Genomic DNA, 25,386 nt, shown 5'->3' on the forward strand with positions numbered 1-25,386 from the left:
TAAAGGAGTACTTGGTGCCAGCTGTTTTTCAGTACCATGAATTTTCCTTTTTTTTTTTTTTTTTTTTTTTTATTATTTATGATAGTCACAGAGAGAGAGAGAGAGAGGCAGAGACACAGGCAGAGGGAGAAGCAGGCTCCATGCACAGGGAGCCCGATGTGGGATTCGATCCCGGGTCTCCAGGATCACGCCCTGGGCCAAAGGCAGGCGCCAAACCGCTGCGCCACCCAGGGATCCCATGAATTTTCCTTTTTTATGTCATTTCCAGTCATCTACTATCATAAATAATGTTCTATTCATTCTTATGCATAAAGCTTTCTTTTCTCAATAAATTACTTCTATGAATATTTTGTGGAATGGAAAAAAAATCGTTTTTCTACTCTTCTTCCATACTTTTGCTTCTCAGTTGTGGTAAAACCTAGGATCTACTTTCCAAAAAAACCCAACATAGAGCATAGAATTTTTTGTGTAATTTTGTGACTATCTTGGACAAAGTACATGATATATTTAAGGCTCAATTTTCTCATTTTTTTGGGAAGAAAGATGAAAAATTTTTATGTTATTAAGATTGTTTTGCTTAAAATTAAGTAATGTGTACATATATAGTGCCTGACAGATATAGGTAGTTGGTAAGGGCCTAGTAGAATATAGCTAATGTTATAATTAACAATAACAAAAATTTTTATTACATTATTTCCCTTGTGTATTTGGTAAATAAAACATTTATTCCTTTTAGAGTAATTCATTTATATCATCAGTCTTTAAACTTTAATAATTTAGGGAAAATGTAGGATAGATAATTGGAATGGTTCATAATGGTATTTTTAATTGCATCATTTAAATTTTTTAAATGTTCTTTTTCTTCTTCTTCTTCCTTCTTTTTTTTTTTTTAAAGATTTTGTTTTTACATGATGTCCACACCCAGCGTGGGGCTTGAACCCACAATCTGGAAATCAGGAATTGTACATTCCACCGACTGAGCCAGCCAGGCACCCCTTGAAATTTTTTTTTTTTTTTAAGATTTTATTTATTTATTCATGAAAGACACAGACAGAGGCAGAGACACAGGCAGAGGGAGAAGCAGGCTCCCTGCAGGGAGCCTGACAGAGGACTCCATCCCAGGTCTCCAGGATCATGCCCAGAGCTGAAGGTGGCGCTAAACCACTGGGCCACCAGGGCTGCCCTGAAATGTTATTTCTTTCTTTTCTTTTCTTTTCTTTTCTTTTCTTTTCTTTTCTTTTCTTTTCTTTTCTTTTCTTTTCTTTTCTTTTCTTTTCTTTTCTTTTCTTTTCTTTTCAAGATTTTATTTATTTATTCATGAGAGACAGAGAGAGACACACACACAGGCAGAGGGCAAAGCAAGCTCCATGCGGGGAGCCTGACATGGGACTCGATCCCAGGTCTCCAGGATCATGCCCTGGGCTGAAGACGATGCAAAACCGCTGAACCACCCGGGCTGCCCTGAAATGTTATTTCTGATTGCCATGTAGAACTATTCTTAAATATTTTTAAAAATGAACAACAATCAAAACTGAAAAATGCATTCAACTAACAGAGCAGATGAAGGGCTGCCAACTTTTTATAAAGAGTTCAAAACAGGGGCACTTGGGCGGTTTAGTCAGTTAAGTGTCTGCATTGGCTCAGGTCATGATCTCAGGGTCCTGGGATTGAGACCTATGTCCGGCTCTCTGCTCAGCAAGGAGTCAGCTTCTTCCTCACTCTGTCTCTCAAATAAATAAAAAGTTCAAAACAAATGTGAAAAACAGTAATCATCTCAATAGAAAATTGAACTGTGGGATATGAACAGACCATTCATAGAAGAGAGAAAAATGACTAACCAGTAACACAAGTTTTGGCTTTGCTACTAATAGTAGAAAATATATTAATATTGTATCTCAAATCTGTCATCAGTATATTTTACTTTTTAGATGAGAATTCCCAGTGGTGATCAGAATTTATAAAGCAGGCATTTTCATTACATTAAATATAATCTTATGAGAGAAAAATTCAGCAGAATGTATGAAGAGCTTAAAAAGTCTGTACTTTTGAGTTCAAGCCCCACATTGGGTGTAGAGATTACTTAAAAATAAAACCCAACAACACATGTTTGCAAATTCTAATGGCATGGAAAAATACTTATGGTGAGAAGCAGAGGAGAAATGGGATAGTGAAGTACACAGAGTCATTATACTTAAAAACATTATACTTAAAATGGAAAAACCATGTCTTTGGTAGGATAGTGGATTTTTTTTTTATTGCCCTTGCTATACATTATAGTTTATTATTTTTATATAATCATGTGGAAGTAAAAGAAAAAAATTAATTTTTATTTATTCTTGATGTTTACAGACTAACACTAAAATACCTTGTTTGCTTATCATTTATGAAGAGACCATTTTCTGGGTATACTTATTTTAGAGAAAATGTTACAGTGTTATTTGACGAATGCATGGAAAGTTAACTGAAACTGAATTGCAAGATCACACCTTATTTATTTTTATTATGTAAGATATTCATCTACAACCTTGGTGTCATTAGATACTAAATGAGGGGGAGCCCTGGGTGGCTCAGTGGTTTAGTGCCTGCCTTCAGCCCAGGGCATAATCCTGGAGTCCCAGGATAGAGTCCCGCATCCGGCTTCCTGCATGGAGCCTGCTTCTCCCTCTGCCTGTGTCTCTGCCTCTCTCTGTCTGTGTCTCTCGTGAATAAATAAATAAAATCTTTAAAAAAAAAAATTCTCAAAAAAAAAAAAACCCATTGTCCAGTATTATACCATTCATGAACACATACGCAAAATCCTTAACAAATTATAAGCAAATTAAATGCAGCAATTTATAAAAAGGTTAATTAAAGTAGGGTTTATCCCAGAGTGCAGGAATGGTTCCTGATTTCCAAGACTGGAAAATCAATCAGCGTGATACAGCACATCAATAAAAAAACATAATAGGTTCAGAAAAAGTATCTGACAAAATTCCAGCGTTCATTCAAGATCAGAGCTCTAAGTAAGCTAGGAAGGGAGCGTCATTAAGCTGATAGAAGGTTAAAAATATCTGAGCATAATAATTAATGGTGGAAAACAATGCTTTCCCCCTGAGATCAGGAACCAAGGCCAGGATGTTCAATCTCAATCACTTAAACTAATGTTTGTAAAAGAGTACCTTAAAAAAAAAAAAAAAGTACCTTGTCAGTGCAGTAAGGCAGAAAAAGAAATAAAAGATATGTCAGATTGGAAAGAAAGAAATTAAACTGTCTCTTCTTGGAGACAACATGATCATCTATGTAGAAAACTCAGAGAATCTATAAAAAAGCTGCCAGAACTATGGCTGAATGTAACAGAATCTCTTAAATATAAGGGTTATAGGGTTAATAAACAAAGGGTCATTGTATTTCTATAAAGTAGCAATGAATAATTTGAAAATTGAAATTTTAAAACGCAACTTGGAAAAAAAATAAAAATAAAATGCAACTTGGTCGTATCAAAAAACCTCAGTAAAAAAAAAAAAACAGTATTTCAGGATAAATCTAATAAAATAGATGCGAAATTAGAAATCACTTCTGTGGGGGCATCTGAGCGGCTCAGTGGTTGGACTTCTCCCTTCAGCTCAGATTGTGATCCTGGGGTTCTGGAATCGAGTCCTGCAATTGGGGTCCCCACAGGGAGTCTGCTTATCCCTCTTGTCTGTGTTTCTGCCTCTCTCTGTGTGTGTCTCATGAATAAATAAACATTTTTTTGAAATATATGTTTTTAATTTATTTATTCATAAGAGAGACAGAGGGAGAAAGAGAAGCAGAGACACAGGCAGAGGGAGAAGCAGGTTCCAGGCAGGGATCCCGACATGGGACTCGATCCCGGGACTCCAGGATCATGCCCTAGGCCGAAGGCAGGCACTAAACCACTGAGCCACCCAGGGATCCCCCCCACCTTTTTTGTTGTTTTGTTTTGTTTGTTTTTTGTTTTTGGAATAAATAAAATCTTTAAAAAAAGATCACTTCTATTAAGAAGTACTTGACTATATGGTAAAAAATCTTTATATTGAGTTGGGTATGTACATTTTCTGTAAAGGAAATGTTTTTTAGAAGATGGTTTAGGGCAGCCCCGGTGGCTCAGCGGTTTAGCGCCGCCTTGGGCTTGGGGTGTGATCCTGGAGACCCGGGATCAGGTCCCACGTCGGGCTCCCTGCATGGAGCCTTCTTCTTCTGCCTGTGTCTCTGCCTCTCTCTCTCTCTCTCTCTCTGTCTGTCATGAATAAATAAATAAAATCTTTAAAAAAAAAAAATAGAACATGGTTTATTTTTCTTAGGTGAGTTTTTATATAGTTGTGATCACATGTAATTTTGTGTTCTTTTTTACGTAATATTACATTATTGTATTATATGTGTCACATGTTCCTTATATTTGCAAATCTCATTATATCTACTTAAACATTTTCTTAATGTTGGATATTTAGATTGTTTCCAAGTTTTGTTTTGTTTTTTTTCATTTTATTTATTTATTTTTAAAAGATTTTATTTATTCACTCATGAGAGAGAGGGGCAGACACAGGTAGAGGGAGAAGCAGGCTCCATGCAGGGAGCCCAACACGGAATTCGATCCCGGGTCTCCAGGATCAGGCCCTGGGCTGAAGACAGCACCAAACTGCTAAGCCACCGGGGCTGCCCTGTTTCCAAGTTTTTAAAATGCATTTTTAAGTTTCTTTAAATTGGTTGATATATATCCTACTACAGATGAATTTGAACCTATCGTAGGAAGAATGGAAACAGTCTTTTGATTTTAGAGCTTATAATTGGTATCAGGAAAGATTGAACTTCAGAGTAGCATTTGACTACCAGAGAGAAAGTTTTGTTTCTAATATTTATTCTTTTTTTTTTTAAGATTTTATTTATTTATTCATGAGAGACACACAGAGAGACATAGGCAGAGAGAGAAGCAGGCTCCATGCAGGGAGCCCGATGTGGACCTTGATCCTGGGACTCCAGGATCACTCCCTGGGCCAAAGGCAGATGCTCAACCGCTGAGCCACCCAGGCGTCCCCCTATTCTTTCTTTTTAAATAAAGATTTTATTTACCTATTTATTTACTTATTTGAAAGAGAGAATGAGAGAGATCATGATCAAGGGGAGGAGCAGAGGGAGAGAGACAAGCAAACTCTGTGCTGAGCATGGAGCCCAATGTAGGGCTCGATCCCACAACCCCAGTATCACAACTGGAGCAGAAATCAAGAATCAGATTCTTAACTGACTGAGCCACTCAGGCACCCCTAATGTTTATTCTTGAAAGTTTATTATGTCTATTATCTTTTTAAAAAATATATTTATTTATTCATGAGACACACAGAGAGAGAAGCAGAGACACAGGCAGAGGGAGAAACAGGCTGCATGCAGGGAGCCCGACGGTGGGACTCGATCCTGGGTCTCCAGGATCACACCCTGGGTCGAAGGCGGCGCTAAACCGCTGAGCCATGGGGGCTGCCCTATTACATCTATTATCTTGAAAGAATTCTCATGTGTCAGTGACTTCCCATTTTTGCATCAAAATGATCTTTGCTTTTGTTAATCTACTCCTGGACAATAATATCTTGTGAAGTCTATCTTTGCCTCTTAGACATCTGAGCACTGCTTGTCTATTATAATTGAGTGCTCTTTATTGTCCTCTAATATTTTACATAGAGATGCCTGTCATAACCACCCCCAAAATTTTTGTCCTTAAATTTACTTGTTTACACGTCTGTTGGTCTCCTGTAAGCCTGGGAAGGGACTTTGTCTTTTGGCTTTATATACCTACTCACTGGCACAATTACGTTTATGGTAGATAATGTGGTACTAGAAGTCTGTTTTAAAAATTATAACTTCAGTTTTCTCTGTAAAAAAAGACCAGTTTATATTTGAAGATGCGTTCTATTTCTAAGACAGTTACTCTTTGTCATTTGCTCATGCTGGTCTCCTGAGTACTAACATGAAATGAGAAAGAAGGGATGGGTTGATGTGAACTAACTTTCTGAAATCTTGACAGGTGTGGGATTATGAGACTGGAGATTTTGAGCGAACTCTTAAGGGGCATACAGATTCTGTACAGGATATTTCATTTGACCACAGTGGCAAGCTTCTGGCTTCCTGTTCTGCCGATATGACCATTAAACTATGGGATTTTCAGGGCTTTGAATGCATCAGAACCATGCACGGTAAGGTATAGAGGATAGTATTTTGATAGTGATTTGTAACATGACATTCCAGAGAAAAGAATATTGTTTTTTAATAGTATACAGTTTCCCTATATGCATTTCTTTTTTTTTTTTTTTTTCCTATATGCATTTCTTAATTGTATCAGTGGAAGAATGTATGATGTAGATAGCTCATGGATAAGATAAGCCCACAGTAGTTGAGAGTTGTTTCAATTATGAGGTTTTATCTCCTAGTACTGGTTTATATAAAATACTTAATTCATTTTCAGGAATATTTTTGGATAAGAAAAACTGCGGGGACGTCTGTCTTCAAGAAAGAAAGAAAATGAAGTTATTGGGGATTGTTTTGTTTTTCATTTTTCTCACTTGGGAAACTGAAGTCCAGAGAGAATAGGTATAATGAAAGCTGGAACCTAGCATTTCTTGCTCATGTTAGGATGTTCCACGTATCTCAATGTTAGGTGGTTTTCCTGGGTCTTGTCATAGACTGTTCTCAGGCGGTTTGGCTTTGTGGAAAGGACATGGGCTTTGGAATCAAATATCTGGGTTTAAATTCTTACTTGTTTACTTGTAGCTTTGGGAAATTTCAACAACTCACCTGCAAGATAGAAGTAATAATAATACTTATCATAGAATTGTTGTAAGGATAAAATGGAATTGTATACATGAATCATCTTGGTTTAGTACCTAGCACATAAAAGGTGTTCACTAAGGATTTTTGTTTTCTTTAAACATGATATAATTTGAATGTTTGGATAAGGAATAAGATACATAAGGAACACATGCTGTGTTGGTAATAAGAGGTTTTTTAAAATAGGTAATGTAGTGATATAAGCTATGTGATTACATAGAAATATAATTTGAAGAGTGTTTTCCCCTCAAATTAAATGGGAATCTTGCCAGTTAAAGGAATTCTTTCATAAAAGAATTGAATCCTTTCATAAAATCTAGTGTTTGTGTTTCTTTGAGTAGCCTGTATCTTGTTGCTTTGACTTTAATAAGAAGGGGAGTGGGAGATAATAGGGTTTCAGATATGGAATGAGTAGGTCAAGGGAATAAAAGGCACAGCATAAAGAATATAGCTAATGATGTTCTAATGGCGTATGGTGGCAGATGGCAGCACAGCGTGTAATGTATATACTTGTGGAATCACTGTGTTGTATACCTGAAACTAATGTAACACACCGTGTGACAACTATACTCAAAACTTAAAAAAAAAATGTTCTTTCCAACCTTTGTATATTCCTTAAAATAATATATATGAGGATTCTTTAGGGCTTTTTCCATAAAGAATACCTAATTAGAAACGTGAATAATGCATATAGACTAATGCATTTTTTTTTTACCCCCAGGGATATCAACAACAAAAATGAAATTTTCAACCACTATTTTAAATATGGAACCACATCTTCATTTTTCTTATTCTTCTGTTTAGCTTTGTAAATCTTATTTCCAACCTATATCTTAGGATATCAACCATGGAAATTATGTTTCTAGTATTCATACATAAACATTCAGCATATTATTAGTATATTCAAATGCTGATGATATGCCTTGTGATGTTAAAACAGTTGTATAGGTTGAAATTTAATCATAAATTGAGCCAGCTACTTATTTCATTATGGATTATTTTATTAAGTTGCTAATTCTTTAACTTTTTTGTGTGTAAATCCAAGTTTCTTATCAAATTTATATAAAACCCAGTGTGTGTAAAGTTGCTGCAGTATTTGAAATCCGATGGTGAAATCTCTTGGTAAACTGAGGTTTAGTTGCTCTTGGTGATATATCACTTAATACGTTGCTGTGTTGTGTGTTTTAGGCCATGACCACAATGTTTCTTCAGTAGCCATCATGCCCAATGGAGATCATATAGTGTCTGCCTCAAGGGATAAAACTATAAAAATGTGGGAAGTGCAAACTGGGTGAGTAGGTTTAGTTGAAAAGGTGTCAGCTAAAGAGATATTAAACAAACAACCAAAATGTATTGTGAACCAGTTATTTAGACTTTAACCCAGAATGGTCATGGTGCCGGTTGTGTCATATACTTTAAAACAAGGATTTAATCTCTAAATGTTTCCCAAAAAGGAACAGGGAAATTAAAAAAGAAACTTCCATGTTCTTGAGAGCCATTTTCTATTCAATGGCTAATTTCTTTGTGGTCTTCTTTTAAGGTGATTTCTCTGGGTTGAAATAAAAAGTAAATAATATATATGCAGATATTCCCTTATTAGGCTGAATTTGATTGTGGTTAGAATGACCCAATTTTTAATATAAAACCTTAACCTACTACTGGTTTTACCCAAATTAGTAGAGTGTACCTTTTTCCCAACAAAGCTATAAATATTTTTGTTAGTGTGTGTGTGTGTTTAGTTTTGAAAGATTTTCTCTCTATATTTTACCTTCTCGGATGTGTTGATTGGTTAGCTCCTTAATGATACTCCTATCAGTATATTTCAATTGATGTTTGATTTTCCAGCCTTTCCCCATCTTTTATTAACCAAGAATGTACATTTATTCTGTTGACTTGTATATGATTACTCTAACTTGTTGCCAACCTCTTCATTCCAATGCATAGCTAGTTTTATATTGCTTCTGGGAAATGTCCCAACGATTGCCATTCATGATGTAAATTTATTACTTATTTTGACAGCTACTGTGTGAAGACATTCACAGGACACAGAGAATGGGTACGTATGGTGCGGCCAAATCAGGATGGCACTCTGATAGCCAGCTGTTCCAATGATCAGACTGTGCGTGTATGGGTCGTAGCAACAAAGGAATGCAAGGCTGAGCTTCGAGAACATGAGCATGTGGTAGAATGTATTTCCTGGGCTCCTGAAAGCTCATATTCTTCCATCTCTGAAGCAACAGGATCTGAGGTATGTGATTTTATATGTTATTTCATGATTTTATTGTTGATATAAGAACTTAGATAACTTTTCTGATTCTTGGTTTCAGGGCAATTAATGCATTGACAAATCTGCATCCCAAAATTCTGAATCTAGAAACTCTTTACTCTTTCAAAACTTGCAAAAGTATTTATATTTTTTAACCAATGGTTATTATTGTTGTCCGCTGACTCTTGATTTGTGCTGGGGATAATTCTCTTGAAGAGTAAAAATGGTCATTAAATTTATCAGAAATTCTCTTGAAGAGTAAAAATGGTCATTAAATTTATCAGAAATTCCATTGTTAGTATACCAATGCAAAGTAAAACTCATGGGAGAGGTTAAAGTTATCTTTTAGAAGAATAGCCTTTAATGAGTGTAATTCTTTTATTTGTAAATTAATGGTGGAATGCAGTTCATTACTTAAATATTTGTTTTTAACAAAAGCTATTTCATATGGAGTCCTCTTAATACTCTTGAACACTAGAAGCACTAGCTGAATCTGGAGTTTTATTTGTTTAAGTTTTTATCTTAATTGCCTGTTGCTCATCACAAGTTCACTCCTGAATGCCCATCACCTATTTCACCAATCCTCCCAACCCTTCTTCTTTCTGGTAACCATCAGTTTGTTCTCTAAAGCTAAGAGTCTGTTTCTTGGTTTGTCCCTTTCCTTTTTTTTTTTTTTTCCCTTTGCTTGCTTATTTCTCTTAAACTCCATATGCAAGTGAAATGTACAGTATTTGCCTTTGACTTATTTCACTATGCTGTTCTGACTTATTATACTCTCTAGCTCTATCCGTGTTGTTGCAAACAGCAAGATTTCATTCTCTTTATATTTTTTAGGGATTAATAATATTCCTGTGTGTGTGAGAGAGAGAGAGAGAGAGAGAGAGAGATCTTTAGCCATTCATCAGTTGATGGATACTTGGATTGCTTCCATATCTTGGCTTTTGTAAATAATGCAGCTATAAATAAGGGTACATGTATCCCTTAGAATTAGTGTGGGTATTTTTTGTGGGTTTTTTTGTTTTTGTTTTTGTTTTTGTTTTGTTTTTTTAATTCTTTGGGTAAATACCCAGTAGACCAGTTACTGGATCATGGAGTAGTTCTTTTTTTAACTTTCTGGGGAACCACCATACTGTTTTCCACAATGGCTACATTAGTTTGCATTCTCACCCACCCCTTTCTCCACATCCTCACCAACACCTGTTTCTTTTTTTTTTTTTATATTTTTTTTCTTTATTTATTTATGATAGTCACACAGAGAGAGAGAGAGAGGCAGAGACACAGGCAGAGGGAGGAGGCTCCATGCACTGGGAGCCCAACATGGGATTCGATCCCGGGTCTCTAGGATCGCGCCCTGGGCCAAAGGCAGGCGCCAAACCACTGCGCCACCCAGGGATTCCCCCAACACCTGTTTCTTGTTACTGATTTTAGCCATTCTGTCAGGTGTGAAGTGGTATCACATTGTAGTTTTGATTTGTATTTTCCTGATGATGAGTGATGTTGAGGATCTTTTCATGTGTCTGTTGGCCATCTGATGTCTTCTTTGGATAGTTGTCTGTTCATGTCTTCTGCCCTTTTTTTTATATATATATATATATATTTTTTTTTAAGGATTTTATTTATTTACTAATGAGAGACGGGGGGGAGAGAGAGAGAGAGAGAGAGAGAGAGAGAGAGAGAGAAGCAGGTTCCATGCAGGGAGCCCAACGTGGGACTCTGTCTCAGGTCTCCAGGATCAGGCCCTGGGCTGAAGGTGGCGCTAAACCACTGAGCTCCCCGGGGCTGCCCTGTATAAGTTCTTTATAGATTTTGGATACTAACTCTTTATCAGATATGTCATTTGCAAATACTTTCTCCCATTAAGTTCAGTAGGCTGCCTTTTTCGTTTCATTGATTGTTTCCTTTGCTATGCAGGAGCTTTTTACTTTGATGTAGTCTCAGTGGTTTATTTTTGCTTTTGTTTTCCTTGCCTCAGAGGACCAATGTAGAAGAAAGCTAATATAGCCAATGACAGAGAAACTACTGCCAATTCTCTCTTCTATGACTTTTATGGTTTCAGGTCTCACACTTAGGTCTTTAATCCATTTTGAATTCATTTTTGTGTATGGTGTAAGAAAGTGGTCCAGTTTCATTCTTTCACATTTCTGTCCAGTTTTCCTAATACTATTTGTGGAAGAGACTCTTGCCCGTTGGATATTTTTTCCTGCTTTGTCAAAGATTCATTGACCATATAATTGTGTTTATTTCTAGATTTTCCATTCAGTTCCATCGATCTTTATGTCTATTTTGTGCTAGTACCATACTGTTTTGATTACTACAGCTTTGTAATATAACTTGAAGTCTGGAATTGGGATGCTTCCATCTTTGCTTGTGTTTTTCAAGATTCCTTTGGTTATTTGGAGTCTTCTGTGGTTCCATACACATTTTAGGATTGTTTTTTCTAGTTCTGTGAAAAATGCTGTTGGTATTTTGATAGAGATTGCATTAAATGTGTAGATTGCTTTGGGTAGTATAGACATTTTACCAATATTTGTTCTTCCAGTCTATAAACATGGAATGCCTTTCCATTTCTTTGTGTTGTCTTCAGTTTTTTCCATCAGTGTTTTATAGTTTTCAGAGTACAGGTCTTTCACCTCTTTGGTTAGATTTTAGATTTATTCCTTACTATTTTTGGTCCCTTTATAAAGGGAATTGTTTTTCTTAATTTCTCTTTCTGTTGCTTCATTATTGAATGCAGTGGATTTCTGTAAATTGATTTTGTATCCTCTGACTTGACTTGATTTGCTTATCAGTTCTAGCAACTTTTTGGTGGAGTCTTTTTTTGGGTTTTCTAGTCTGGAGGTTTTTCTTTTTTTATTTCTTCACGGTCCTTAGTTTGTACTTTTCATGATTTCAGTCTTTATGGTTAGTAACTTAAAAATAAATTACAGAATATTACTTCTTTGAATAAATTGTATGAGCCAAAATTGACCACATTTTTTCTTTATAGAGACAGTCCTAACGGTGATTTTGTTTTTTCTGGTTTTGGTTAAGATACAGTGCAATATTGGTTTCTAGAGTAGAATTCAACAATTCATTACTTATGTACAATACCTAGTGCTCACAAGTGCCCTCCTTAATACCCATAACCCATGTAGCCCACCCCCCACCCACCTCCCTCCTTCAACCCTGTTTGTTCTCTAACATTAAGAGTCACTTATGGCTTGTTTCCCTCCCTCTATTGTAGTAGATATTTTAAAATTTTAATAAATGAAGGAGGAAAATCCACGTGCCCCCCCCCCCCGTCTCTGTCCTTCTCACCCTCAAAAATTATTTTTCTAAAATGAGGCTTCCGTAATAACTATATTTTGGCTGGCTGGTTGCATTTTCAAATTCTGTGTACTGCCCTCTAGTGGTGGTTACTTGCCATGTCATAAATTTGATTCTGTGTGGATTTTATATAGATGGAAATAAATAGTTGTAAACTTTTTTCTTGATTACAGAAGCCTTGAACATCAAACTTGTCAGCCATTAGTATTACAGAAACTGAATCCTAATCTTACTGGAGCTGTTCTATTTTTATATTATCTGGGACCTTCCTGTGTAACAGCTTACATATGTCAAAAGATCTATATATTTTGATAGAGAAAAATACAAAGAATAAGTTCAAGAGATCTAATTGTACAGCATGGTGACTGTAGTTAAAAATACTGTGTCATATACTTAAATTTTTCTAAGAGTGTAGATCTTAAGTATTCTCACCAGCTTAAGAAAAAAAAAAAAAAAAAACCGTATTTTCACCACCTAAAAGGGGGGTGGGAATATTTATATGAGGTGATGGGTATATTAATTAACCTGATTTTGATGGTCATTTTACAATATATATATATATTTCAGAATATCAGGTTGTGTGTAGTAAATATATATATTATTTGTCTCCCAAAGTTGTATTTTTATAAAAATTGGGAATATAGATCATCGGTAGAAGTCCTTTAAAGTCTTCACTTAACTTCTTACATGGGAAACTTAATTTTTGTATGTTTTCTGTAGACTAAAAAAAGTGGCAAGCCTGGGCCATTCTTACTGTCTGGATCCAGAGACAAGACTATTAAGATGTGGGACGTCAGTACTGGCATGTGCCTTATGACCCTCGTAAGTTTGCGTAATCTCTTTTGTATCTTAACTATGTTTATGACTTGTTGGGTTAGATGCCTTATGATATCTTACTAAATAAGCTGAATCATTGCAGGCTTTATTTTTTATTTTTTACTTTTTAAGATTTTTATTTATGTATTTGAGAGAGAGAGAGAGTGCACTAGACATGAGTAGGGATAGAGGGAGAGAGAGAAGCTGACTCTCCACTAAGCAGGGAGCCTGACTTGGGATTTGATCCCAGAACCCTGAGATCATGACCTGAGTCAAAGGCGGATGCTTAAAAAAAAAAAAAAAAAAAAAAAAAAAAAAAGGCGGATGCTTAACCAACTGAGCCACCCAGGTGTACCCTATTTGTAGGCTTTAAAAGAACTTCTTTATAAAGACATTTTTTTTTAATTTTTATTTATTTATGATAGTCACAGAGAGAGAGAGAGAGAGAGAGAGAGGCAGAGACATAGGCAGAGGGAGAAGCAGGCTCCATGCACCGGGAGCCTGATGTGGGATTCGATCCCAGGTCTCCAGGATCGCGCCCTGGGCCAAAGGCAGGCACCAAACCGCTGTGCCACCCAGGGATCCCTAAAGACATTTTTTCTTAAAATTTTGTAATTCCATTATTAAAGTGATAGGAAAATTATTTCTGTAGAGTGTCATGTTTATATAAAGGATCTACAAAGCCAGTTAATTCTAGGAGGGAGATCTTCGCTCACTATATCTTTAAAACTTAAATTACTCCTGTGGGAGAGAAGCAGTGTTATTATAGACTCCTTTTTTTTTTTTTTTTCTAAGATTTTTTTTAAAAGAGAGAAAGAGCCTTGGTGGAGGGAGGGACAGGATGAGAAGGAGAAGCAAACTCCCCACTGATCAGAGAGCCTGACATGGGGCTCCATCCCAGGAGCCCAAGATCATGACCTGAGCCAAAAGCAGTCACTTAACCAACTGAGCCACCAGACACCCCTAGACTCATTCATTTTTTAAACTGTTTTTGTATTTTACTGTATTTAATTTTAATATGAATCCTTTTAACTATTATCTGTTGTTCACATGGTCCAATTTATTTGGTTTATTTTACCATTCTAATGTTCATGTTGTTACCTACCTAGCTTTGTGACTTGGAAATGCGTATTTCATTTTAGGAACATCTAGAATTTGGTATTAAGATATATAAATGATACAACAGCATTGTGGACATTCTTGTTTGCCTAAGGAAGTTCGAGGAGAATCTGTGGGCATTAATTCAGTAGCCGTTTTTGTAATTTGGCATCTATGTTTGTTTTAGAGATTCTTTAGGTGCTAACCATACCTTGAAGTGATTGTCTCTCTGTAGGATATAGTAGGCACTTAGGAAGTATCATCAAGAATTGAGGGCAGCCCTGGTGGCGCAGCGGTTTAGCGCCGCCTGCGGCCCGGGGTGTGATCCTGGAGACCCGGGATTGAGTCCCACGTCGGGCTCCCTGCATGGAGCCTGCTTCTCTCTCTGCCTGTGTCTCTGCCTCTCTTTCGCTCTCTCTGAATAAATAAATAAATAAATCTTTAAAAAAAAAAAAAAAGAATTGATTAGAGGGGTGCTTGAGTAGCTGATTCAGTTAAGCTTGTGACATCTTGATTTCAGGGTTGTGAGTTTAGGATCTGCGTTGGGCTCCATACGGGGCATGGAGCCTACTTAGAAAAAAAAAAAACTGATTAGAAAATTAAACTCTTCTCTAGGAGTATTCTGAGCTGACTTCAGATATACTATATCCCTATTTAAAAAGATGATCTACATTTAAAATCAGAAAGTATGTATGGGGTACCTGGCTGGCTCAGTCAGTGGAGCATGGGTGCTGTTGATCTTGGGGTTGTAAAGTTTGGGCCCCACATTGGGTATAGAAATTGCTTAAAAATAAAATCTTTTTTTTTTTTTAAGATTTTACTTCCTTATTTCAGAGAGAGAGTGTGCACCAGTTGGCGGGGAGGGTCAGAGGGAGAAGCAGACTACTCCCCTGAGCAGGGAGCCAGATGTGGGGCTGGATCTCAGGACCCTGGGATCATGACCTGAGCTGCTCAAGTGCCCTGAAAATAAAATCTTTTTTAAAAAGAAGAAAGCAAGAAAGCATGTGCTCTTCTCTCCTGTAATAACACAGGTTATCTTAATTTCCCTGGAGATTTCTGGCGCCTATTTTTTCCAGCTAAAGAGAGAGTACTTTTTACTGCTTTATTTTGGTGTAGCCTTGGAAATGTGATTTAACTTTTGTTGAGGCTTCTACCTCTAGTGATTGGTGACTTTTATAAGTCACTATATAAGAGGACAAGATTTTTAAAAAAATTTTTTTATTTATTTGAGAAAGAGCACACACACGAGTCAGTGGGTGGGCAGGAGGGAGAAGCAGACTCTGTGCTGAGTAGGGAGCCCGACATGGGGCTGATCCAGGACCCTGGGATCATGACCTCAACTGAAGGCAGGCACTTAACCGACTGAGCCACTCAGGCGTGTCCCCCACCCCCACTTTTTAAAATTAACTCCCCTTTCTTGGTTATGTACACTGTAGAAAAATTAGAAATATACAGGAAAGCTAAAAGAAAAAAAATCACCCTTACATCACTCTCTCATACTTAATAATACCTACCAAGTATATTTTTCTAGTCTAGGGCTGTCTAGTAGAACTTCCCATGATGATGTTCTATATATATTATCCAGAGTTGTGGCTACTCGCCACATGCAGCTATTAAGCTCCTGAAACGTGGCTAATGACACTGAATGACTGATTTGCTGATAGTATTAATATTGGTTTATATTTAAAAAGCAACTTGTGACTAAATGGCTACCCAGGTAGACTGTGCAATTCTAAGCTATTTTCTTTAATTTCTATGTGATATGAATATGGTGGGGGATTTTTATATATGTAAATGATGAGAACCATAATATTGTACATACTGCTTTGTAGCAAACCTTTAATTTAGGAGATATATGACACTTGCTCGTGGTGTTAGATCTTTTATACTGATTACATACAGTGCTTTGATGAGCATCTTTGTTAATTCTCTGAGCCATTCTTCATTATTTCTTAGGGTAAATAGCAAGAACTGGAACTGCTGGGACAGGGGATATAAATAGATAAATTGGATGGATGGATATTCAGTAAATACCTAGAGTCACCAGTTGCTAACACTTTCCTTTCTGTGTATGTGTGTACATTTTGCTGAACAGTTTGACCATTGCTTGTAGATACCATGACAATTGGCCTAAAATAATTTTATCACGTGTCTCCTAAGAATAAAGGTATTCTGTATAACCACAATAAAATGATTATAAGTTTCATGTCAAGAAACTTAACATTGGAGTGCCTGGCTGACTCAGTAGAGCCTATGACTCTTGATCTCAGGACCACAAGTTCAAGCTCCACTTTGGGCATAGAGATTACTTTAAAAAGTTGATTTTAAAAAAAGAAATTTGACATTAATATTACATATTCACAGTTTCTCCAATTATCCCAATAGTGTCTTTTATAACTTTATTTTATCCACTCCTCAGGAGGCAGTCAAGCATCACTCATGATATTTACTGGTCATGTCTTAGTAGTTTCCAGTTTCCTTTCATCTAGAAAAATTGCTTATACTTCTTTTGGAGTGTGGGGTTAATTTTTGGCATTGACCTTTTTTTTAGAGAGCTTTGAGTAAAGACTATTTACCTAGATGCTGTTTAAACACTTTATTCCTTTTTAAGTCAAATGCCTTTCTGTTTTTAAGGTGGGTCATGATAACTGGGTACGTGGAGTTCTGTTCCATTCTGGGGGGAAGTTTATTTTGAGTTGTGCTGATGACAAGACCCTACGTGTGTGGGATTACAAGAACAAGCGATGCATGAAGACCCTCAATGCGCATGAACACTTTGTTACCTCCTTGGGTATGTATGAGTAATGAGGTTTCTAAGCAATTAGATTTTGGAAGTGCCAGGCATAAACAGTTTTATGTAATTGTGTGGAATTTTCCAGGTAAGAAATGACTGTTTGCTTTCAGGACAGACTAGAGAAGATAGTTTTAAAACTTTGTGGATTCCTATCTTTTGTTTTAAATTCTCCTTTCCTTAACTATATCTCTCCATCATCAGCCTTATAATAAAAAATTTACTTTCTCCATTGCACAACATTGGTTTTGGAAACTAGGATTGTGAAGAGGATGCTTACTAACCACTGTGATGGGTGATTTTCCTCCCCTACTAGTTTGTAAGTTTCTCAAACTAAATCTTACTCAGACTTTTTTCCTGTGGCAGGTATATACTATTATGTACTGAGAACTCACAGAATTGTAGTTATGTTTAATAAATATCCTCCGTATTATCTGGACCTGAATCTAGAATTTAAGATACTGAATACAGTAAAATATAACACACCTAGAGTATGATGGATCTAATGATAAAAGTAAAGCCTGGGTAGAATAGGGCTAATGCCTACCTCGTAGGATTTGTTACAAGAATTAAACATGATTATTAAAGCTTTAGTACTAAGCCTGGAACATAGTAAGTTAAGTAAGTAGATACATTGAGGCTGAGGCTACCTTTGTTGTTGTTGTTGTTGTTGTTAGATGTGTTTATTCAGCTTTAGTTGGGATGGGGGTTAATAGGGGTAGGTATTTTTATTGAAGTGTTAATACAGGATTTAATCATTACATGTCAGCTTCCCTAACCTAGGGGTGGGTGTGTACAGAAAAAAAATGAGTATTCCTGATACCTGGACTTGCTTATTTTGTGGCTTATTAAAAATTTTATATGAATTTAAAATAAGCCTTTTCTTTTTCTTTCAGATTTCCATAAGACGGCACCATATGTGGTTACTGGCAGTGTAGATCAAACAGTAAAGGTGTGGGAGTGCCGTTGATTGAGTCTCATTTGGCCCCTCCTCCCATTTTCCTCTGGATGCACTCTGATGATACCATGGTTACCCCATTGAGCTCTGTTTAAATAAATATTGTCCTTTCATGTAAATTATTCTGGATGTAGATTGAGCTTATTAAATGTTACACACAAAGTATTCATGCATGGTGAATCCAAATTGTATACTGTAAATTTACATACGTTGTCTAGAAGTACCATAGGGTTTAAAAACCTGGGCTGGCATTGGTCACACCAGGCCTAAGAAGGCAGAAGTTGAATAAATTGAACTAGGGCACTAAACTGAATAGTTGACAGTGTCATTTTATGTTGGATTATTAATTCCTGTTTTTCTTTCTGCTGTTGGTGCCTGACTTGATGGCCTCATTTGGGGAAAAGTGGTGATTATTAGGGCTTTTTCTGAAATGTGTATCTATGTAACATCACTTAAGTGTGCTTAATAAATCTTTAAGGATGTTAGATGATAAGGCTACAATTCAAAATCTTCTGAACCATCTATATAATTAATGGGAATTACACATTGGAATTTTTGTCATGACACATTTGCCAAATCAATAGGATACATTTGTTTTGGCAGCCTTTCATGCAGAGGCTAGTGGTATATTTATGTAAGAAAATGACTAAATCTCAAATAAGAAAAATCTCAGCAGCTAATAGCAAATCATTTATTTCATTTGGGTCTTAATGCTTTGTAAACAGGTTAACAAAACACTGTAATACTCTAAGCTTCTATTTTTCACACTAGACACACTTCTAGTTGTATTCTCCATACTATTAGACTGTATAGTGATGTGATTTCCAAGTAGAATTTAATCTTCCCATTGAGTGTGTCATGGTACAAATCACTATTTGTTTTGATGTTTTTTAGGGATGTGCAATGTGCATTACATAATGACAAATACTGAAAAGGTTATGTTTGCCCATTTTAAAGAAGTGGGAGAAATAACAACAGTTTGCTTTTCAACATGAATCTGATATTGATTTGAACTGTATTTAACTTACACGTTAAAAAAAAAGACAGGGTTTAATGGAGCATGCATAAAAATGTACTGTGTTTTCACCTTTTGTTTATATATAAATGTTTATATGGGCCTATCTATAAGTGGATAAGTCTGTATATGTATATCACACACATACAACCTCCATGTCTTTGGGTCCTGGGTTTTTGCAGAAGTGCTAAAACATACAAGTAGAATAAATTTTGCTGTGGAATACCATACTTTAGAACAAGCCCATTTTGATCCTCATGCTTCTGAAAACTAGGTCTGACTCTGTGGGAATTTTTCCCAGCTAAAAGGAAGATCACTTCCCCCTCCACAGTTCGTATGTTCAGCATTTTACACATCCTGATATATTGTATATTGTGATCCAAAGTTACTACAAATAGGTTTCAGAGAGTTTTTATCTATGACTTTGGAAACAATAATTCATTGCAGATCATTAAATACATAATTTCATTGCTTAGCTAACCAACAGCTTTTTTTTGAGGTCATTTGAAAAGTTAACAGAACAAAGAAATAACAAAGTTTAACAAAAGAAATGTACTCTCTGAATTGCATTGTATTCATTTGCGTAACATGTGATTTTTTTTAATGTCCCTTTTAGCATTTAATGGAAATTTGGTTCCTGAAAAAGACAAAGGGTTAGAGTTAGTGTCCTATAGATACACAGAGACTAGGCCTTATGTTTACTAGAAGCAGCTTTACGTCTAACTTGTGTCTTTTTGTTCGTTTGCTTTGTTTTTAATAATTCCTGAGAGATGTCTCTGGAAGGAAAAGTGTTTTGAGAACTAAAGGCTATTTTTGAAGACAAAAATTACAACTTAAGCTAATTCCCTAAATACAGTAGAATAACTTTTGGGACAATATTGCCTCACAACCCTGCTCACATTGAGAAGTCTCTTTTTTTTGTTTCCCTTTAGCTGTTCTGACTGGATTTTTCTACAAAAGCTATGGAAGATATCTTTGTTCTCGTTTGCTGCTACTTCCTGTCCTATTTTAAGAAATATAAATACATAGAAATGGTGCATCTTAACATTTGTTTGTACATGTATAAATGTCTTGTATTTTAATTCATTTTTAGCATGTAGCAACACGAATTGTTTAAGGGTAAGCCACAACATCTAGAAATCACTCATAGCTACGAACAATAAAGGAAAAAAAATGGTACCGATTTAGGAGGAAACAAAGCTGCTGTCCGCTGGGTTTCCCCCCTGCAGCATACAGTGACTTTCGTTGACAAAGGAGGAGAAACAATATTACTCTGTAAACAAAGTTATCCTTACTTGGGAGATTGCCACAGCCTGCTGCTTAGTTGAGCTACCAGACAGCCTCCATTTAAGAAGCAGCAAACACTGAATCTCAGGGATGGTCCTCAACTGGATCCAAATGTAACGAGCCCTGTTTGAATAATGAAGGGGGGTGGGGGAGAGCGATCCATCCACGATCTGGAGTCAGAGGTGTGCGGTTTCCTGCACTGTTGTTTGACACTGCCCTGTTGATGCCCTTTCTTCCTGTTGCCTCCGTTTTCTCTGTCTGCTGTCTAACCCTGTGCCTTGCCTGGGATAAGTACAATGATGAGGTTACTGGTTTGGATTGTAAGTAGAGGAAGTTACGAATTGGTTTAGAGGTTCACTGCTGCTTTGTCACTTTCTCAAATTGGCCATTAAGAAATAAAAAGCTGGTAGAATTGCATCTTCAGATGATTATTTGACTTTGTGTGTGTGTGAAAACAGACATTCCAGTGCCACCCTAAATAATGTGCCCAAGAAGTCCTAGCTGCACTCTTGAAAGTGCAAGCCACAGAGACTGTGGTTTAGACATTGCTTGGAGAATAGTTGCTTTTTTGACATGGCATCTTGCACTTTAGGAGACTAAGACCGTCCTGTTTTGTCTATGTGTGGTGTGACCAATGGTGTGCCCAGAGCACTGCTCTAAAATCACTAGTGTTAGCAAGTCGTCCAGGCTGTGGAGCGCTCGCTGTAGTCTTTGGAAGCTTCGGCTCTAGATCACTAAGCCCAGTCTCCTTACTGTCAGTGCCCTGCTCTCCTGTTTGCCTCTTTCTGTTTCTGTGTGAACTTCCAGTTAAAATCACTCATTAAATAGTTTTCTTTTAAAATTATTTAAAGAAAAACTATTTAAAGGATATTTTGTTTTGTTGACAGTGGTGGCTTGATAATCCTTAAGCAACTGAAGTTAAAATTGTTGAAGGAAAAGGCACTTGAAATGGTTACTCTTTCTGTCCAGCTGTATATAAGTCCAATGTGTTAATTAATCTAGATGATGCAAAGAAGAATCTCCTGGTAGAGAAGCGACATGTACAAAATCGGTGAAAAAGGTTTGGGGTTTTGTTTTTTTTTTTTTTTTCCAGTAGGTTGGGGGGAGGGCAAGCTGGATTTACAAGTCACAACTGGACTGAACTGGCCTTTTTATCTTTCCACTCTATCATGTAAGTAGCTGCTTTCTTGTCCTGCCTATCCTTCAGGCATCCCTAGAGCTCACTCTGAAGATGATAGAAACAAACACAAAATCTTCGGGTTAGAAGTTGATCCTGACACTGACATGAAGGCAAGCATTGATTTCATATGAATGTTGCAGAGGTGGTGGTGATTGGAGAAAACAGTTCCCAGATTGTAAGAGTTAACTGAAGATATTGACACAATTTTAAAAAATCAGTAAAGGAATGTATATAATATTGCTCTTGTGTTTTACAGTAAGATTTGTTGCTCTCAGACTGTGTAAAACAAAATTTATTCATGTTTTCTGCATATTAAAAAATCCTATTGTACCAATTGGTAAACTATTAAATGCCTATAAAACTAGATGTGATTTTTTTTTTTTTGGTGTCTTTGTGCAGAGATTTAAAGCCTTATAATTGAGTCCAAATTGGAGATGGAATATGTTCAACACCAGTCATACAGTGAGATGCAAGTTGGTAGCAGGGCTTTGATAGAAGTCTTTTCTTGAGGGCGATGCTGGTACTGTGTTTGCTGTCTGCTTCCTTCGCCTTATTTAGGAGGTCAAGAGCTAGGAATCAGGGCTGCAGGGGCGCTTGCCATGGTGGGTGGGCTTAATGAGCCTCGACTTCTCTAAGGCACCGCCCTCCCCTCCTGCAGCCCTTCCCGACAGTGACTCTTCAGTCCAGGAGCTCAGGCCCTGGAGAGCTGATGCCAGGAATGACCTATTGTAAACCCCTACGCCACACACACACACACACACACACACACACACACACCAAAAAAAACTTGGCGCCTTTGTGGTGGTCAGGGTCCACAGATAAGGATCATGCCCCTTTTGTTCTATTAATGAATGAGCCTCTTTCTATCCAGTGGTCTTGGATTCTTGAAGATTCTTAATACTGTTTTAAATTTTGCTTGAAATGTACCAAAGTTGTCTTCACTCTTGCCCCAGAAGTCCCATGGTTTTCCCTCTGCTTTACACATGCTGGCTATGTCCTACCTTCATCCTTTCCATCTCTGCTACTGGTCAGCTAGCACTCGTGTCCAGGGCACCCATGAAGTCTCCAGACCCTTTCATGTATAAAGGACAAGATTGATGATGTGGTGGCTCTTTACTTAAAGCCTGGTGGTTTTCCTGCCTCCTATTGGGGTAGCCTCTTCCCCACGCCCCACCCCAAATGGAGATCAAGAGCACCAAAGTAATTTGCTTGAAATTCCAGTTTTCTTGAGTGTTGCAGCTTTTCCATATCCCTGCAGGGCACTTTTCCCCTAGCTTGAGATGCAGATGATGAACCTGACCCACTTTCCCTAGAGGTAGAGAGTTGTAGCTTTAGTATTAGGATCACGAAATGCAGTCAGCTATTCAAAACTCACTCACTGGTATATCACTTTGAAGCTTCTTTGGTTCATTGGATGTGTCTGTGACAGGATGAGGGCTAGGAAGATGGAAGACTTGGGAAATGGTACTGCATTCTAAATGTGGCAGCTCTCCCTGTTCAGGCTTTGGTGAAACGACATGCATGCAGAGATAATTTTTGACTGCTCAGAATCTCCTAGGAAGATGATTCTCATGTGTTCCCCAGCTGGCCAGTGGCAGCAACATTCGGGAACTCAGAAGTGCAAGCTCTTGAGCTCCAGCTCAGACCTACTGCATCTGAAGCATCTATATGAAAAATCCATTTTAACAAGCTATCCAGATGACTCTGATGCCAGCTCAAGCTTGAAAACCACTGATCTAATTAATTCAGCTAACTTCATTGAAGAAGACATTTGGACAAAAGTCATTGGTCCCTGGGCCCCAGAGCTGCGGTTTGAGCTCAGATCTCAGCCCTCTTTATCACTATCACTTTGATACATAGAATTTGTTCCTTTGAGAGTATTCTGTATGGTCATCACTCCCATTTGGTCACCAGCCCTCTTTTAATAAAAGTGGAAGGGCGATTGGCTCAGAGGAGCGAGCCACTCAATCTTAGGGTTATACATTTGAGCCCCACGTTAGGTGTAGTTTACTTAATAAGAAATATATATATATATATGTATATTTAAAAATAAATAGAAGTGGAGGTGGAGGGAATAGGGAAGGGAAAAGACCTATCATTTTGAATGCTTGTTAGGTGCCAACACACTCACAAATACGTTCCCTATTGGTGGACATTAGTACATTTTTATGGACAAGAAAACAGGTGCACTTGAGGCAAGGTCTTAGGCCAAGGGTATTAATACTAATCTAGAAGGGGAGCTGGGACTCCAACCCAAATGCGCAGGCTCTTTCCCTTACCTGGTTCTGCCTGTTAGGCATCTTGTTAGCTAAGTGTAAGGAGGACCTTCTGACCTCTTTCAGTTTAACCTTTAGCCATGCAGGAATGACCCTCGTCCCATCCCGGAGGCCCTCTATCACATTGCACCACACTGGGAACTCTGTGAGAAGGCCATTAGGAATGGGGCGGAGCCTGGGAATGGGTCAGCAAGGATTATGCTGCCTACACTTGAACTTTTGGAAAGCTCCTAAATCATTCTTTGTGAAATGACTGTTCTCAGGATAATTCGGTCCTGCCTAGTCTGCATCTCTCTCTCTTTTTTTTTTTTAATCAATGGATTTGCCTAATGGGGTTTTTCTCAGTTTACATTTGAGGGCCACCTGTCCTCTGTAGGCGTCCTGATTACACATGCCTTGCTTGATTTGATAGTTTAGACCCTGGCAGGAGGAATGTGATAACCTTGTTCTCTGCCTCAGGGTATACAGGTTCCTGGGTGCAGTCTAACTAGAGCGCTCTCAATACCCATTTCACAAAGGCAGTTTGCAGGGCATGAGTGGAGACATAAAATCTTTTTTTCCTTGATGATACAATCTTCAGAGCTAATTTGGCTATGCTAGCTTTTTAAAAAGGTATTTATAAAAGTAACATGCATGTTAAATCCAAACAGAAGAGTTTTGGAAAGACTAGCATGGGGTACATGAAACGGGTGGGTGTGGCTCACACAATTTAGACTTAATGTTAGTCTTCAACAGGTGCCCATCAACACAGACCATAACCTAACATGCTGGCTCCCACACCAACCCTTCCTGGATACCACTAGTCACCTTATTTTAAAAATGGCATTTTGTCAACTAAGAGGAAAAGAGTGGATTTCACACTTAGAACCTTTTGTTCCCTTTAAACAACAGTCCCTTATCATTTGGCTTGTTGGAAGGTATCTGACAGCACCAATATCCTTAACGGATCAACCATGAAAACGGGCCTTCTAGGTGACTGGTGGATACAATGGTAATTAAACCTGAGCATTTCTCAGCCTTACCAGATAATGCCCCCCTTCTGCAAGTGCTGTGAAGCACATTGCTGGTGTTCAGAGGACAAAGACCATAGGAAGGCACGTTCAGAACACAACCTTGAAACTGCCAAGGAAAGTGGTGGTGGGGGCGGGGTGCATGCATCAGGCAGCAACGGGGATTCTACCGGCATGGCTTAGAAAACTTCGAGGCTCAGCTGTTGAGCGTCTGCCTGCAGCTCAGGGCGTGATCCTGGAGTCCTGGGATGGAGTCCCATCCCACAGGGAGCCTGCTTCTCCCTCTGCCTGTGTCTCTGCCTCTCTGTGTGTCTCATGGAGAAATAAATCTTTAAAAACAAAACAACTTCAAGGTCAAGGATGTCTTTCCAGTTGGCTCAGGAAAAGTAACAAGTTGGAATATTTTTTCTCTCCAGAGAATTTGTTAAAGACAAAAAAAAAAAACCTCTCCCCAAGTACCCAGAAAGGTATTCAAGTATGTTGCTGAGGCCTTACCTGCTCAAGGATGGCCAAGTAGCAGCTGCCAGTTATGGGACTTCCCTTCTCAGCTCCCCTCAGAACCTTTCCCACCTC

General features: G+C 37.6%; 1 protein-coding gene across 2 annotated transcripts in view; it reads left to right on the forward strand.

Annotated features, from left to right (window-relative positions):
- Nucleotides 1–21,891, forward strand: part of PAFAH1B1 (platelet activating factor acetylhydrolase 1b regulatory subunit 1) — an 80,937-nt gene extending 59,046 nt beyond the window's left edge. For both annotated transcript variants that reach the window (XM_038548533.1, XM_038548534.1), the window contains exons 6-11: nt 6,011–6,179; nt 7,999–8,101; nt 8,830–9,058; nt 13,103–13,204; nt 16,931–17,087; nt 17,984–21,891. In XM_038548533.1, coding sequence (XP_038404461.1) covers nt 6,011–6,179; nt 7,999–8,101; nt 8,830–9,058; nt 13,103–13,204; nt 16,931–17,087; nt 17,984–18,057 — 834 coding nt within the window. In that variant the 3' untranslated portion in view covers nt 18,058–21,891. The remainder of the gene's footprint in view (nt 1–6,010; nt 6,180–7,998; nt 8,102–8,829; nt 9,059–13,102; nt 13,205–16,930; nt 17,088–17,983) is intronic.
- The last annotated feature ends 3,495 nt before the right edge of the window (nt 21,892–25,386 follow it).

This window comes from Canis lupus, chromosome 9 (genome assembly GCF_011100685.1).
Source record: "Canis lupus familiaris isolate Mischka breed German Shepherd chromosome 9, alternate assembly UU_Cfam_GSD_1.0, whole genome shotgun sequence".
Lineage (NCBI taxonomy): Eukaryota > Metazoa > Chordata > Mammalia > Carnivora > Canidae > Canis > Canis lupus.